Below are 14,918 nucleotides of genomic sequence, written 5' to 3'. Positions count from 1 at the left end.
CAATGTTCCCTTGTGGGGCAAAGGCGGCAAATGGTAGCCTGGGCTGCCTTAGGCAAAGCACTGCCAGCAGGTCAAGGAAGGTGATCCTTCCCTTCTGCTCAGCACTGGTGAGGCCACACCTTGAGTGCTGTGTCCAGTTCTTGGCTCCCCAGTACAAGAGAGACACAGACATACTGGGGAGAGATCAGCAAAGGGCCACTAAGGGACTGGACCTATCTCTCCCATAAGGAAAGGCTGAGAGAGCCAGGAATGTTCAGCCTGGAGAAGAGAAGGCTCAGGGGATCTCATCAATGCATATAAATACCTGAAGGGAGGGTGCAAAGAGGACAGAGCCAGGCTCTTTTCAGTGGTGCCCAGTGACAGGACCAGACGCAATGGGCACAAACTGAAACAAGAGGTTTCCTCTGAATATCAGGAAAGGCTTTTTCACTGTGAGGGTGACCAAGCAGTGGCACAGATTGCCTGGAGAGGTTGTGGAGTCTCCATCCTTGGAGATATTCAAAAGCCATCTGGACACGGTCCTGGGAAACCTGCTCTAGGTGGCCTTGCTTGAGTAGGAGGGTTGGACAAGGTGACTTCCAGAGGTCCTTGCCAACCTTAACCATTCTGTGATTTTGTGATTTTGCTTCCATGTTCTAGTGAAAATTCTGTCTTTTCTATGAAACATTGAGAGTAAAAATATTTCGGTCTTATGGCAGTCATTTTCAATGAAGTTCTAGTGTTTTCTGTGAAAAGATAAAGTTCATAATGGAAAATCATTTTTAGAATAAACCAAATTTTCCAGACAAAAGTAAGTTTGGATGGAAATTCTCGCTAGCTCTACTTTTGAAGAACCTTATAGTGTTGACTATGATGAATTTTTTGTATTTGTGAAAAAAAAAAATACAGTAAAAGGAGAATTCAAATTCTAAAAGTTAGGAAAGACCAGAAGTAGTGTCATCCATTTAAAGATAACTCACCCCTCTTGTACATGTGCACATCTATATCTCTCCTAACTTGTCCAAAGAGATGCCCACAAGATGAACTGTTTCTGCAGAATAAAACAGGAGAGAACAGTCTGCAAGACATGCCCTTTAGGAACAGAGATGCATGAATGACAAGAGGGTGCTTCATGACGAAAAAAGATCCTGAGCTTAAGGTAGTTCTGTGCTGCCTCAGAAAATTGCTTTCCAACTCTGTCTCTGTCCCCAAGTTCATACACAATGCTAGGCAAAATACCACAACTGCCTATTGACTTCTGGTTTTTGCTTTCTGAACATCCAGACAGCCGATGGGGTAAGGGTTGAGCACTTCTTGTTGCAGCTGAAGTAACAAGTATGACACTCTTAGTAGTATAATGTTGATGCTAATTGCTCTGCAAAATCAAACCAAAGCACCTCTAACTGGTGAGATCTTACAGTTTGGACCTCCGCGTATTTATGTTTTAGTTGTCTTTTTTTTTTTTTTTTTTAAGGAATAATATCCACTTAGAACACTGTGATGTTCTGTGCACATTTGGGGAGAACAGCATGAGAAGCGTTCAATTCTTTACGTAGAACAAAAACTAGGGTTCCAGCAGTAATACCTACACATCAAAAGAAGACAAGAAAAGTAGTCCTGAATAATTGGCCATCCCCAAAAATGAGGAAGCAGAATTCTGTTGTAAAATTAAAATGTAATTTTGTACTGGAAGATCATATATGATAATGTATACCTAAATCAGGCTGAATAAGGCAATGCTAAGTTTCTCAACTTTGGCACCTTAATAATTTTTTTGCATATGACTTTTCGTTTGTGGAAGTGAAATAGTTAATGTCTCATAGGCATTTGCAGGCCTCATTAGAAAAGAAATATTTGCAGATTGGTCTTGGCCAAGTCAGCACAATTTAATTAACAAAGGAGTGAATTATTCATAAAAGAATGCCCAGGGCCACCTTGTCTGGCTGTCTAGAGCCTCTTTATCTGAAAAACTTCAATCACTGCTGTTTTTTACCACATCCTGTCATGGTTTGGTGAAGAGTTGTATGACCTAAAGGTATATAAACTCTGTTGACTGCCTCATTTGGAGAGAGCTGCTATCAGCAGAGCCTGTCACTTCTGCTCTGTGGTCTCTGCTGCAGCTGTGGTAACAACCTGCTTCTGTTCTGATGGGATCACAAGTGCATTCTGGTTATCTGGTGACAGGTTTTACAAATGTTTAATATCAACTTTACATTTCTCTAAGAGCTATGTGAGTAGTGGCATAACATTTATTGTAAGTAACCCGTATGTATTTTCTTTCAAGGTTAACTTTGGCATCTTCTTAAAAATTCTCAGAATGCTGATTTCCAAACTAAAAGCTCAACAAATGAGCTTTCATGACTACAAATACAGGTATGTAATAAATAACAAAGAAGTCCGAGCCCTTTTTTTTTTTTCTCACAACATCAGAAGGTTGCCAGTTTGCCCTTGCAGATTATACATTCACCTACCACCAACCAGGTGTAACAGATATTCAGACTATGATATAGGAAAGCCACGTGGGGAAACAGGCTCCACAAACATTTTCTTATCTGAGAGGTAAAGGCAGGTCAGCACCTGTGCGCTGAGTATTATGGGCATTTTGTCAAGTACTTCCCAATGCAGTAAGATCTCTGCTCTCAGGTATCATCACTGTACACCTGTGGCCTCTACTGTTGTGACACGTTTTTTCCTTGAGTGTGACAAAAGGTTCTCAAAAGAAAAGGTGTGGAAGATTTGTGGGACATTCCTAAGTGACATTAGCATTTCTGATCTACCTTTTTTTCACAGATGCAGGCTCAAGAACATCCCTGGTCTTCTTGTAAACCCAAATGAGAACATTATCCTTAGCCTGCACTCTTGCAGGCCCTAGTGTGGGCTCTCCTGGCCAGAGTCTCAGTGGTACATCATGTCTTACATAAAGTCCTGGAATTGAACTTTGCACAAACATCTTCCCACATCTTGTGGGTACAGCAAGGGCAGGCTGCTCTGCAAGGAGCTAAGGGTGCAGTGAAAACTGCACTTAAATCAATGGAAACCTGAGGATCTGTTAACTGCTTTCCACATCCCAGTTCTTTCCAGTTCTTAGTATCTTTAATCAAAGCATTGTGAATCCCTGTCTGCTACTACAGTCCTGCCTTACTAAGATGAATTCTTTCATTATGACTGGGCAGGGGGAGGGGGGATGGAAATTCCACTACTAACTTCCTATTAAATTCCAGTATTAAATCCGTAACAAAAAGTGTATTTCCATTTTCCTTCAGCATTCAAGGTCCAAGGGATCTCAGCTATATTCTCCAGATTGCTACAGGAAGATTGTTATGACGATAGTCACAGACAGCAGTGCCTGTATTTAACATTGCCTAATGTTTTGCATTATATTCTCTTTTCTGTCGCTTATAATTTTGCTAAACTTTCAAAGATTCAAGCTATTCCTCACATTGCAGGTCTTCCTCAGAACTCACTCTCTTTTGTGAGCTCTTCTTTCATCCATGCAAACATGTTCCCAGACTTGTTAAAGAAGATTCTCTTCCATAAAAATTATTCTGGTTGCAATTTTTAAAAAGTAGACGACTGCCGACAGTACCGTAGAAACTTTCTATGCAGCTACATAAAGTTTTCAGCAGTGACAGGAAGGTCTAAGAACCCTATTAACAGATCACTTATATTTAGCTAGGTGAATATTTTTCTGTTACCTAGCAGCATAAGTTTCATGATAGTGGCCTTCCTGTTCAATTTCTTGTCCCTAACTTTTCACCTTAAACCCAAAGCCAAGATTCCCTCCTGTACAGACTTTTCTGATATAGTGTGCTCCAAAATTTGTATCTGGGAATTTGTCCTCAAAATAAAAAATTTACTAATACCATTCCAGAGTCAGAATATTGAAGGAATATTTCTGGAATAATTTCTTTGTAGCTGAATTTTTTGTTTTTGCACCAAGGTTGTTTAAAAAATGCTATAATCAAACCTTTTCTTTTTAAGATTGGCAAGATCCACACTTGTGCTGATTCCATTGTTGGGGATCCATGAATTTGTATTTATCTTCATCACTGATGAACAGGTGGAAGGACTTTCAAGACACATAAGACTTTTCATTCAGCTGACAATGAGCTCATTTCATGTAAGTACTGTTTTGCAAGTACAGTTTTTACGGCTCATAGATCCACATATATATGTTGCTCACCTATAGATACCACAGATGTACAGATTCTTATTTATATTATGCTCCAACCTATAATGTCTCTAAATACACTACTACAGTGACAAGATAAAAAATTAAAAAACTGCATATTCAAAGTACAGTAGTCCCAAAGACCAAAAAAGGAGTCTGACATCTTCAGAAACAGTGTGTCCTGTGTTCTCTGGTAATGGGTGACAGTTCATCACAGACCCCTGTTCTGAAAACAGGATTAAAGTGGTCTATTTAAAATATGTTTCATATAAATTAATTCCTGAAAAGCACTGGATAGCTTTTTTTAACGAGATTTTCAGGTGACCTGTTGACTTTGCAGTCATACTGAGGAGATAGCTCGTTCTGGACTCATCTTTTTCAGTGCATAGTACACGTCCAACATACTTCAAATACACCACAATGACCTTGTGGTTGTCCCACTGTACAACCAAAAAACAATTAAGACTCTTTGTACCAGGAGATACAAGGATCAGCTTCACTTTAGCTTGGGTAGTAGGGGAAGTCAGTTCATGACTGACACATCACTGACACATCACTGACACAGTGGGCCTGTGGGGTAGCCCTTACCTTTTAGGACTTTTTCCAAGAGCAGTTGAATGTAGACTACATGGCATTTGGGGCAGTTTGATGAAAGGAGATGCAGATCTGAATACTGTGAGAACAACCAGCAGAGTTAAAACATTTGCTGTGAGGAGAAACATGTGAAGGATAAGCGGAAACCGCTTTGTGTGTGGTTCCAGCTTAGAGGACACACTCTAGTTACACCTGCCAGACTAATGCCCTCGAGCAAGTGCATTGAAGACATGTCTTGTACAAGAAACTAAAGTGGCCATGAATCACCTGAGTTGTGTGCTGTTAAGCAGTTGTAACAGTGGTACTTCCATGAAAGCCTAGAGAAAAACTCAAAGACATTATTTATGCCAAAAACCACACCTACATACTTCAGGCACCTACATACTTCAGGCCTCCATAGTTCACATATAGGCATCAAAGATGTCATCTGAGATGCCCTTTTGAGGACCTCAGTTTGGGGCTTCTGTCTCTTTCATGGGTTTAAGTATAAATTCAACAAAGCACTTAAAGCATCAGAAGTGAAACATAGGAACCCACCACAAATTCAGTGAACAGACACCAGTAAAAAAGTCCACTAGACCCCTGATTAGTGCACCCCTCTGGGAAATGGAGACAACACTGGCCCCAGCTAGGAGATGGTTTAACCTGTTCCAGGGAAGTGCGCAATAAGGCTTACGCAGCACCGTTTCCTCCTGCCCAAACAAAGCTGTTTAAGCCAGCAACCAAAGATGCAAAATGAACTGAGAGGAAAGAGGATGAAAGAATCTGACTCTGTGGCTTAGTGGTTAGAGCAGCTGGCTGGGAAAGGGATGCTTTGAGGCCCTGGCACCTGCCCCTGAGTGTTCATACCATTTACATTAAATATTTATAGATTTAAAAAGGTAGGAGAAAATTAAAGTAATCAGAGGAGCAAGGAGTAGAACATCTCAGCACTTGCATGATCCTTTACTTCCACTCATGGCCTTGTGAGACATGGCAGTAATATCAAGATTAACCTGCCTTGATTCAAAAGAAGGTGCAGATGTGCCTCCACCCAGAGAAGCTCGTAGCTGGGTGACTGCTCTAGGACATGGCTGTACTTGTGGTGAGGCACTAAGTATTTCTCATACTTCCAGGCTATTGAGCAAAATAAATTCTAAGATTTTAAGGGAGTCTCTTTTTAATGTAGTTTCCATATATCCAGTTCTCTCAGAAGACGCAAGGTAAATCAGGTAGCAATTTAACTTTCCCGAGCAGAGAAAGTACTCATGAACAAATTTCTAGAGCTAAGAGAAAAAATTGTCAGAGCACTCACATAGGTCGAACAGATAGATGGACTAGCATCTGTAGGTGGAAAAGAATTTTCTCACCTCTACAGTCAGCAGAGTGTTTTAGAGATGTTTATGCACTTGACTCCCCTTCAGTCACCCTGCCTTAGTAGCGTCTAAGTAGGCAGCAACTTGACGTAGCAATGGGATGAGTGTAGCTCTGGCAGCTCTGCACCTCGTATCTTCACTGCAAGCACGAAGGCGAGGAGGAGCCACACTCTGTTACGATGGTCAATCCTAAATAGTCCAAATTCCACAGCGAGCTGATACTGAAACTAAATGGTGATTCTCAGACAGCCGCTTATGCACAAGTATACCTGTGTTTCACTGTAACTATTTACTCTTCAGTTTACAAAGGCTAGGAACTGGACACACCAGCCTTTCTGCAGGCACAAAGCACTGCTGTCTGCTTCAATCTGTGTTCTGCAGAGTTGCTGAGTAATGACTTTTTCAGGCAGTACTCCTGTTAAATTACCTGCTTAGCAAAGTTGTCCTTTACCCTTATCTTCCTGCCTTGAACTTCTTGGTGAGACAGGACAGCAGTTTCCAGGTCTCCTTTCTTTAACAAGGCACCCAGCAATATGTCTGGCTAGAAGTCCTTACTACTCACTAACTCGCTACTTTGACATATGTCTGCCCTCTTCTGCAGCCTGAGACATGAAATCATCAATCATTATTGCACTTTTCCCACAATTTATGGTGATCCTTCTTTTTAACCTGTATGTATGCACCAGTGCTCTGGCATATGTATGCATCTGTGCTTTGACACTGTTATTGAGGCTCTAATAAAAAATTTCCACTACAGCTGGAGGAGAAAAACATCCAGGCAGGCAGAAGGGAGGTCATGCGGAGCCACCACCCTAAGGGGGCCTGCTGACATGGTGTTGAAGTACATGTTCCTCAGTTAGACATATCCTTACTTGGAGAGGTTGCAGTGACTAGATGTTATTTTAAGAAACACAGAATCATTTTAAGTGAAAATTTTATTTACTGGCTTGTACACAGAAATCTGATATAGAAGATAGCTTACTCATCCCTGCTAGAAAACACAAACTTCATTCCTTTTAGAGGAACATGCACGCGCTCGGCTACATGGCACGCTTTAGAAGAAAAACTTCTTTTAAAAATACCCAAAGATCTTAGACAATGTTTACTGCAGATTCTCTTTTTTAGCTACAGCATTATTTGTGAAGGGATTAGCAAAAAAAAGCACATAAACTGTACATGATTACATGTGTTTAGTCTGTAAATCTTCTCAGTAGTTTTAAAAAGCAGTTAAACTGTTTTGTTAAAGACAAACAATTACCTCTGGGATCTCATCTGGAGGTTTTAACTCAAACATTTTCAAGGAGCACAAAATTAAATTCTAAATACGAATTCTGCTGTAGATATGATGTTTCTTTGCTTTAGAAAGTGGAGCAATATAAACATCTTGGCTCCCTGATGCATGCAAACTGTTAGCCACAGGAGAAAATACTGCTTTCTGGTGGATAAACCCCAGTTATCTAATGAGTAATTTATCCCATTGCCATTGTCAATAGAACTGAAGAAAAATTGTGAAGCTTACACGTGCATCCATCCCTTCATACTGGTTATTATGCTAATGAACATTTCTTCTGAATTTCTGATTCTTCTTTTTCCCTCACACTGTGATCATTTTAAAAATGTGTGCCTTAGAAATCATGGCATTTGGGAAAGATTTCAAAATATGAAGTTCTGTGTATTGCAAAAAAAATGAATATGAAGAAGCACTAAAGAAATCAGGATATAAAATGAACATCAAACATGAATAGTCAACTGAATTTTCCACCTTCTGGTATGATTTTACAGTGCTTCTGCCTGTCACTGCATGTTCTGATCTTACAGCAGCAGTGAACTAAATTCACATAGGGATTTACAAATTTACGTTCAACACAGAGGTGCCACTAGTATTCACAAAGTCCTCTCCTCATCTGTGAGTTTCTACATTTCTGGCAGTGGGTATCATCAGGCTTAGCGGTCACAGGACTTAACAGCACCACGTAGTTTAGATCCTATTTCTGTTTGTGGTGCCTGTGAGGCCAAATTTAGAGCTCATGCTCAGAACACAAAAAAACCTACCCAGCAGAGAGATTTTCATGGACTTTCTACCCAAGAAAGAGAACTAACTCCAGGTGCAGAAGCAGTTCTGCATAAAAAACTGTTTTTTAAGCTATTAAATTTGTATTTATCCATCAGAATGTCTCTTCATAGTGTCTGAGTCTTCTATAACTACTATTCTAAAATTTATCCTGATAGTAAAATATTATCTATTACAAATGCTAATGACCACAATATTTTGTGATTTTTTTTTTCATATTTCTGTGAAATAATTTAGATGCAGAGGACTATTTAAAAGTTACACTGATAAATGACATGTCAAAATTATCTATATCGTGCTACCATAACCCAGGTGAAGCACGAAATATAGTAGAAATAAAATACATAGAAAAAACAATTATGATTGATTGCTATTTCTCCTGCCCCCATTTCCACTGGTGTGGCAGATAAACTGTTCTTTTTCATACTTACTGCACATATGCTTAAGGAATTAATGGCTCCAAACTTCTCAGGATTGCTAGAAAACTAAAAGTAGGCTCAAAATGCTATTGGTTAATGCTAGATATAATAAAAATTATTTAAGTTGCTGTGTACGTGAATTGCTTTTTGAGATTTTGTCTGGGCAAAACAGAAACATTTCTGGAAAAGTATGAGTGTGAAAACAATTGAGTGATGTCAGCTGTATTATATATGGTTATGACACCTTTTTACTTGTGATATGAACATTGCCTTGGGACTGATAGTCAACAGTATTTATTCTCTTCATCAGAACTTGTGTCATAGATGTGTTTAGACATACCAAGAGAAGTGCATTTCCTGAAGCAATGGTAATAAATCTGTTAGGCTGAGATGCATGCATGTAAGCTGTTTTGATCTGAGATCAAACACAGACAGAGAGGAGGAAGATGGAAAGAGTAATTTTGGGGTTGGTTTGAAACAAGTTTTACCTCTAGGATTTAATTTTTTTTGGAAGGTGTTTATTTAAATCAATTTCAAAGGAAAAATGGCAATTCAAAATAGCCATAACACTTAATACAGCTGAGCCTTAAACTAGCACTAATCACTTAATATATCACTAATTTTTAAAAAGTACCCAAATTAGATCCCTCTCATTCACAAATTCAAACAAGCACATGGGTAATATGAGACTCCCAAGCTGCATTTTTTTATTTTACCATGTTTAGAAATAGAAGCAGTCACAGTATAACAGCAGTAGTTTGAAAAAAAATATGATGTGGTAGCAAAATGAAGATAACACGGAAGATCAAACTGGGCTGCATAGTCTCTCTTCAGCATCTGCACCGAACGCGCCCTACGTTTGCTAAGGCACCGTACAAAAACAAGTTAATGGGTACTTCAATAATAAGTAAATACAGGCAACTAGTTTCCTTTCTGAAAATTAAGCAGCGTTGTTTATATTTGTGGCTTTAACGCTAATGTCATCTTTAAACTAAAACTTCAGGTATTTCCTGTACACTCTAACTTTTCCCTCTTACTGTCTTCCTCTTACAGGGTTTTTTTGTAGCAGTTTTATATTGCTTTGCTAATGGAGAGGTAAGTGACAATGCGACCAGAAAAGTTTTTAGTCGATCAGTAATGACGCCAAGAAGGATGAATATGCTGACTAGCTCTGCTTATTCGAGAACATGCATGCATTCTTTTGAACTGGTATAACTGTTTTGTATGCAGAGAATAGCAAGACCTCTCACAGGTTTGGGATTCAAAAGCAAAGTATTTCCACTGAAGCCTGAGTGCAGCCTGACAGCTGCATGCTGCCTTTGCCCTATCACACTGACTTGCTACTGTGGAGGTATGGATACCCTGGAGGGTCTGAAATACCAGTAGAGGCTTATAGTCAGCCACCTAAACCCCACTCCTTTAATCATCTGGAATCCCAGACTTCATGTTTGGCCACGCTAAACCCTCTCTTAATTTACCCCTAAAGTCCATATGAGGTGACCAAATTTGGGATGCTTTAATATCTTAGACAACAACATGTTGAAAAAGTAATTTCATGCATGCACTGCTTGGGACATCCCTAAACTTGATGTAAGGGGATTCCTTGTCTGGAAGTTGTCTCCTGCTATGCCTCAAGGGACAGCTGGGGGTTCAATTTGCTCCATGCCAGGATTTTGGCAGATCAGTGATGGCTCTTCTGCAAGGAGATGACAGCAGAGAAACCTAACCTCCTGCCCAATGTAGGGTGAAAACTGAATTCAGACCAGGTTGCTCAGGGTTTTGTCCAGCTGAGCTTCGAAACCCCCCTCCCCCCAAGGACAGAGGTTCCACCACCTCTCTGGTCCTCTGTTCCAGTGCTTCACTGTACTCAGGAGGAAACATCTTTTCCATATATTCTGTTAGAACTTCCCCTATTTATTTCAATTTATGATCACTGTCTCTTGTATCCCTACCAGACACCTGTGTAGAGTGCCTGGGTCCATCTCCTCCATGATCTCCTCATATAGGAAGTATTTACACTTTCAGTGTGAACAAGCCCCATTCACTCAGCCCCTCCTCATAGAGCAAGTGTTCAAGCTTATCAACACAGTTCTTTTAATGGGGGCCCAAAATCAGATGCAATATTCAGAGGTAGTGGAACAGTTACTGAGTAAAGGAGAACAATCACTTCTCTTGATCTACTAGCTCTGCTCCTGCCCATACAACCCAGTGCCTTCATCACCATCACAGCTGCATGCTGCCTTTGCCTTATCACACTGACTTGCTACAAGCTACCTCAGAAAATCATGCTATGTAGGCTGTGGAATTAATCTCAATTTTAAATGTTTTCTAAGTTGAATCTTACTGTCTGCACTTCCCTTATATTTGGTCTGGGTGCAGACCTCCACTACTTGCAACAAACAGACACGTTTCCAGTGTCTGTAGTACTTAAGAGCCTGGCACAGCCAGCTGGCATGGTACATGCTACACTGACACAGGTACATGAATTTGGACACCTTCTTAAACACGCCAGTGAAACAAATGAGATGGGCTTTATACAAAAGATAGGCCATAGGTTCCTAATATTTAACAAAGCAACCTGGAGCAATTTCAGAACTACTCAAATAAAAAAGAGAGCTGGCACTTGTCTGCAATACAGGAGTACTTGTCTAACTGCTAGCATCTCTCATCAGCTGTTAAAAGTTGATCTTTTGGCCTTCTACCTCCTGGTCCAGCTGAACTCTCCGGCCAAAGGGCCTGCTCATTAGAGCAGGGGCACGTCCCACTCCTCTGCATGGGCCTGGAGCCTGCCCTCTGTCTGCAGCACTGGCTTGGGTGATGCAGGCAGCAGGATACTCACTGCTGAGGATTTAAGGCAGGCTGCCAGATAAAAAGCTTTAACAAAACAAACCAGATATCCAAGCACAACACTTCAGCAAAGCTGCATGGTCCTCATTTCCACAGCCCTTGGTCTTTCCTCCTCCTCACTTCATCAGGCTGTAAACATGAAAGTCACTTGAGCTCTCCCACACACATGCATTAGGATCACATTCTATCAGAGATTCAGGGGCTAGGAAAAACTTCCCTAAGTTAGAGTGAAGAGAGTGGACTCTTAAGATTGACTTAACAAACAAGTCTGTTTCTACGCTACAGTGACCTCGCCAGGTGCGAGGCGCACCCCAAAGGCGCAGGAAGCTCAGCACTTCCACCGTCCCTCTCGTTTTACAGCTAGCATTTGGGTTAGGGGCCTCCAGGGTGGTCACAAGACGTCACCATGGACAGACTGTTTTCTTGTCCCCCCAGGTGAAAGCAGAGCTCCAGAAGCAGTGGTCCCGCTTCCTGCTGGTGGATCCCTTTGGGCGTAAACTCTGCTTTCTTGGGGAAAACATAAAATACCTCAGGAAATGTTCACAGAAACAAAAAAAACAGCACCTTGGCAGCAAACACGGCTTGTGCCTGGAGGCAAGCAAGCCCTGGGGCATGCAGCTCCAGCAGGTGCTAGTGAAGCAGAGGACAGATCTCAGCGCAGAGCCAGGCTGTGCTCGCCCGTCTCGTCCATGGGCAAGCATGTCAGACAGTAGCGAAGGAGAATTCACCACTGGAGAGACAACTGAGGAAGTCTTCGAAGAAAGCGAGATTTAGAAAGCTGTTCTCTAGGACAGCACCTTCCAACAGCCACAGTATATTTTGAAAGATCTTCTCTCACCTCCAGACTGTACAGACCTCTGGGATGTGCAATGCAAGGAGGAAGCAGTTAATATCTCAATTGTCCCAGTCTTCTTAATCCAAGAAAAATGTTGATCTGGATGTTGCTAACGTGTGTGGCTGGAGTAGAAGGGGTTTGCTGGATCAAAAAATGCTTTGAGTTGACCAGCCTGGAAGATAACTGAAGCTGAAACAGATGTACAGAGGGGAGCGGGATGTACTCTGGAAATGAGTAGGCTCTGGACACACACAGCATGTCCCAGCAGCTTCATCCATGCTTGACTACCATTCTACTCACATAACAGAGAAGTCATTTGTTTTTCTCTTTCATAGGTGTGTTTCATAAATAGAGATACGTGTGTAGAAGACTCTTCTCTCCGCAGACTGAAATCATGCTCCGTCTCAAAAAAACCAGTTTCAGGCCAAACCAGGCATATTTTGTTTAAATAAAATGAAAGGATTTATATATATTAAAAAAAAAAAAGCTTGGGAAGAAACAAACTTTTGCTTCCCTTTTTGAGCATCCTCACTTGAAGTTTAACGCTGGAAATGTCATTATGAAATGAAAGACCAAAATGTTTTCTTTTGAAAGTGCCCAAATGAAATGTTTTGATACAATTTTTCTTTGCTTATTTTTGTTTTCACTATTTTTTTGACACTAGCCACACATTTTGATGCATCTGCAGGTTTGCCCTACCTGTGGCCCAAATGACAAAATAGATTGGTGGTAAGTGCTGCTTCCACCTTCCTCCCAGGGGACCTGAAGTGGATAATGACATGGGATTGTGACAGCACCAAAAGAATGTTGTTAAATACTTCTTCCAGCATTTAAGAAGAACCATGATGAAATTTGAATTGTCACATATAGCTCACCCAGAGACCTATGAAATTCAATTAAGTTTGTTAATATTCTATAAGCCAGTTTCCAAACTTGCGAACATGAGCCAATTGGCATACGGAAAGGAAAAAAGAAGGCGGCAACAGAAAGATTAGCCAGCAATATTTATCTACAATATAAATGTATACCCCAGGCACACAGGCAAACTATCTAGCCCACAGCTAGTTACACAGCATTTGTTACGTATTTTTCCTGTACTTTACTGGCAAGCACTCTACTTTAACTTAAATGCATGCAAATGTAATAAAACATATCCTGTGCAACCGGCTCTAGGTGGCCCTGCTTCAGCAGAGGTGTTGGACCAGGTGGCCTCTGGAGGTCCCTTCCAACCTCAACCAGTCTGTGATTCTATGAAACCACTGTATGTCAAATAAATAATTTTCAGGGCTGCTTGTGGGCTCTATTCACACATCTTCTCTCCACCAGGTGCCAACACTGTGGCTGCCCTTCTGGCTTTCCCTGCTCCTGCATCTTCTTTACAACTGCAAATGGCACTTTTTTGAGACAGGTTGCCTCTATCTTCAATGTGTTGTTTGAGCAGACTAAGTTTATGCAGCTTATATAACTTACCAATGCTTTTAAAAATTATTTATCAGTCTGCAAATGTTTAGACATGTAAACTTTACCAGTTATGACATACTGTTTCCTTGCAAAGAACAGATAAACTCATTGACTAGCACTAGGTCAAGAACACATTTGAGCTATCACATTTCTGGCACTTTTTAAAAAGTATTTCTTTTACTGTTCTATCAGTGTTAAGAACTTAACCTATTTAATCAATACAAGGTTGTATATTTTGGTAAAACTTTAATAAAATGTAAATATTTGATACATTTAAAAATATATCTGCAGTTTTAAAAGGCTTTTTACCAGAATGTGCACTCTGCTTATATAGCATTTTACTGCAGTGGATTTCTCCACCACCCATTACAAGCACCACACATTACATATCTGTTGACTGTGTCTTCTCCAATTTAAAAAAGACTTTCTTCTCGAGTTGCTGTTTAAGATATTAAAATCTTGAAGTGGTTTAGAATGCATTTTACTTGGGTGCTAAAAATGTGAAAATGGTAAGATTTTACTGTATCTAAGTAAAATAGTTTGCTTTTTAATTGCATTTGAAAGTATTTCAGATGATCAAGAAACAGTTTTCTGTGCTCTCAACAGCAGTCCCTGCTAGGTACATTTTCTTCTCTCTATTATGTGTATGGTCTTTTTGCCTCTTTCAGTTTATAAAAATCCACATTTTTTTATATAAGCAGACCATGGAGGCCTGATAAAAACAATCATCACATGGATTCCTTCAGAAAGCATGTTTGTAAGTAGATAAATCAGCAAGTTTCATCATAAAAATATAGCATTATTTATTATATCACTAAAGTACAGAAGTTGTTAAATCTGGCTGGCCACACACATGTATTTTCACAGAAATATTACAAGCTCCTCAGTTCTAAATAAAATATTAAGCAATCTAGAAGACAGCAGCAGACTCAACAATTCAAACATGTTAGTAGCGTCAGTGAAAGTATCTGTGAAAAGAGTCAGCGAAATTAGCTGACTCTCCTGCGAGGAAGGTGAAGGTCTGCAGCTAGGTATCCTCCCGGGATTCTCCTCCTGCCCTTTGTGGAGCCCCAGGGCCGCAGGAGGGACACTGCAGCCAGAGGAGCCGATAAGAAAAGCTGCAGCAGGTCCCTGGGACGTGAGAAACAGGCTAGACTTGCCAGGGTCCCTACACGTGCACAGACTG

The 14,918-nt window shown here is 40.5% G+C and overlaps 1 protein-coding gene across 1 annotated transcript in view; it reads left to right on the top strand.

Moving 5' to 3' along the window:
* GLP2R (glucagon like peptide 2 receptor) overlaps nucleotides 1–12,210 on the top strand; it is a gene marked incomplete at both ends in the record, with an annotated part of 43,218 nt that extends 31,008 nt beyond the window's left edge. The window contains 4 exons of the mRNA XM_082326926.1: nucleotides 2,264–2,352; nucleotides 3,961–4,099; nucleotides 9,643–9,684; nucleotides 11,872–12,210. Of these exons, the coding sequence (XP_082183052.1) occupies nucleotides 2,264–2,352; nucleotides 3,961–4,099; nucleotides 9,643–9,684; nucleotides 11,872–12,210 (609 nt within the window). The remainder of the gene's footprint in view (nucleotides 1–2,263; nucleotides 2,353–3,960; nucleotides 4,100–9,642; nucleotides 9,685–11,871) is intronic.
* Nucleotides 12,211–14,918: the final 2,708 nt, after the last annotated feature.

Source organism: Platalea leucorodia (assembly GCF_965183815.1).
Source record: "Platalea leucorodia genome assembly, chromosome: 14".
Taxonomy (NCBI): Eukaryota; Metazoa; Chordata; class Aves; order Pelecaniformes; family Threskiornithidae; genus Platalea; species Platalea leucorodia.
This window is presented reverse-complemented; position numbering and strand designations above follow the sequence as displayed.